We start from the raw sequence: 1549 nt of genomic DNA on the forward strand, positions 1-1549 counted from the left end.
CGCATCCTGAGATACCGAGAATTTCTCGATCCGCTTGAGCAAGGCAACAACATTATTATTATTATTATTATTATTATTATTATTATTATTATTATTATTATTATTATTATTATTATTATTATTATTATTATTATTATTATTATTATTATTATTATTATTATTATAAGGATGCGCGCAACTTTTAATAAAAGAAAAATAATAGTTTACATGAAATTGCTGTGGAGCCGAGAAACAATCTGGCCCAGAATGTTTCTCGGCTCCCCACCAATTTCATGTAAACTATTATTATTATTATTATTATTATTATTATTATTATTATTATTATTATTATTATTATTATTATTATTATTATTATTATTATTATTATTATTATTATTATTAATTATTATTATTTTTTTGGAGAAAGGTCAGCAATTCTCATTAACAGAAAAAAAACGAAAACGAAAGATTACAACTCGTCCTACTAACTTACATAAACAATATATAAGAGAAGGACCCTCAACCTATGAGCAAGCTAAGGAGTTGATCAGTATCAACCCCACGATTCCAGGCATAAAAACGCACACACACCTCATATTTTATCCTAGCTAGAATCTGAGCAGGCGTACGCCTCGCACCGTTAAAAATCCTGATATTGCGCTCCTGCCAAATGTGATGAATGGTAGCAGCAAGCGCACAATAAGCTAACTTCTTTTTCCACAGCTTCCCGCGACATAGAGCCAGCTTATAAAGCTCGTGCTTCAAGCTCAGAACCCGTTTAGTAACTCCTTGCCAAACCAATACCTCCTGCATAAGTCCATTTGAGAAAGGACAGACAAAGAATAAATGCGGAGTATTCTCAGTTGCACTGTAGCAGAGGGTACACCTGTTCACTAAGACCATTCCCCGCTTACAAATATTGTCCACAGTAGCAAGCCCCTGCTGGACAGCCAAAGTGGCAGTGAAAGCATGCTTAGGAATAACAATAGGGTCAAGAAGGGGACGCATCCATATGGGTTCAGGATGCACACCATGGAAACATTCATAAGCCTCATGAAGAGGAAATTTGTTCAGGACCATCCAAGTGTGGAAGCAATGTCGTGCTGCTCCTGGAGACCCCATTTTCAGGACAAATTCATCTCTGATTCGTAGAATTTGAGCCCAAAGAGGAGAAACACATGAAACAGCATCTAGATCCCAGAAAGATTGGAGCTTGAAAATATAGCGAGTGGACCATTGCATCCAGATTGATGTGTTCTTATAACAAAGTTTCCAAAACATCTCAGTAATAAACAATGCTTTGTTCCAGTGAGCACTTCCCTTATATCCATTCCACCTTCTTGTGAGACCTACAAATTTTGTTCCAACTAAAGAAATACATACGCTGTTAGTTAGCGGAGAACCCCAAAGAAACTTCCTGCATTCAGTCTCCAGTGCTTTGACAACTCCTTTAGGTAAGAGCAAACTAGCACACCAATACGCCTCAATGCCCAAAATAACAGAGTTAAGTAAATTCACCTTTCCAGCATAGGATAGCTGAAGACTGGTCCAGTGCCCCAGTTTGCTAGTG

At 36.7% G+C, this 1549-nt stretch overlaps 1 protein-coding gene across 1 annotated transcript in view; it reads right to left on the minus strand.

Annotated features, from left to right (window-relative positions):
- Positions 1 to 498: 498 nt before the first annotated feature.
- LOC141633007 (uncharacterized) overlaps positions 499 to 1549 on the minus strand; it is a 1422-nt gene continuing 371 nt past the window's right edge. Inside the window, exon 1 of the mRNA XM_074445504.1 lies at positions 499 to 1549. This exon is cut by the window's right edge and continues 371 nt beyond it. Coding sequence (XP_074301605.1) covers positions 499 to 1549 — 1051 coding nt within the window.

The sequence above is a fragment of the Silene latifolia genome, chromosome Y (genome assembly GCF_048544455.1).
Source record: "Silene latifolia isolate original U9 population chromosome Y, ASM4854445v1, whole genome shotgun sequence".
Taxonomy (NCBI): domain Eukaryota; kingdom Viridiplantae; phylum Streptophyta; class Magnoliopsida; order Caryophyllales; family Caryophyllaceae; genus Silene; species Silene latifolia.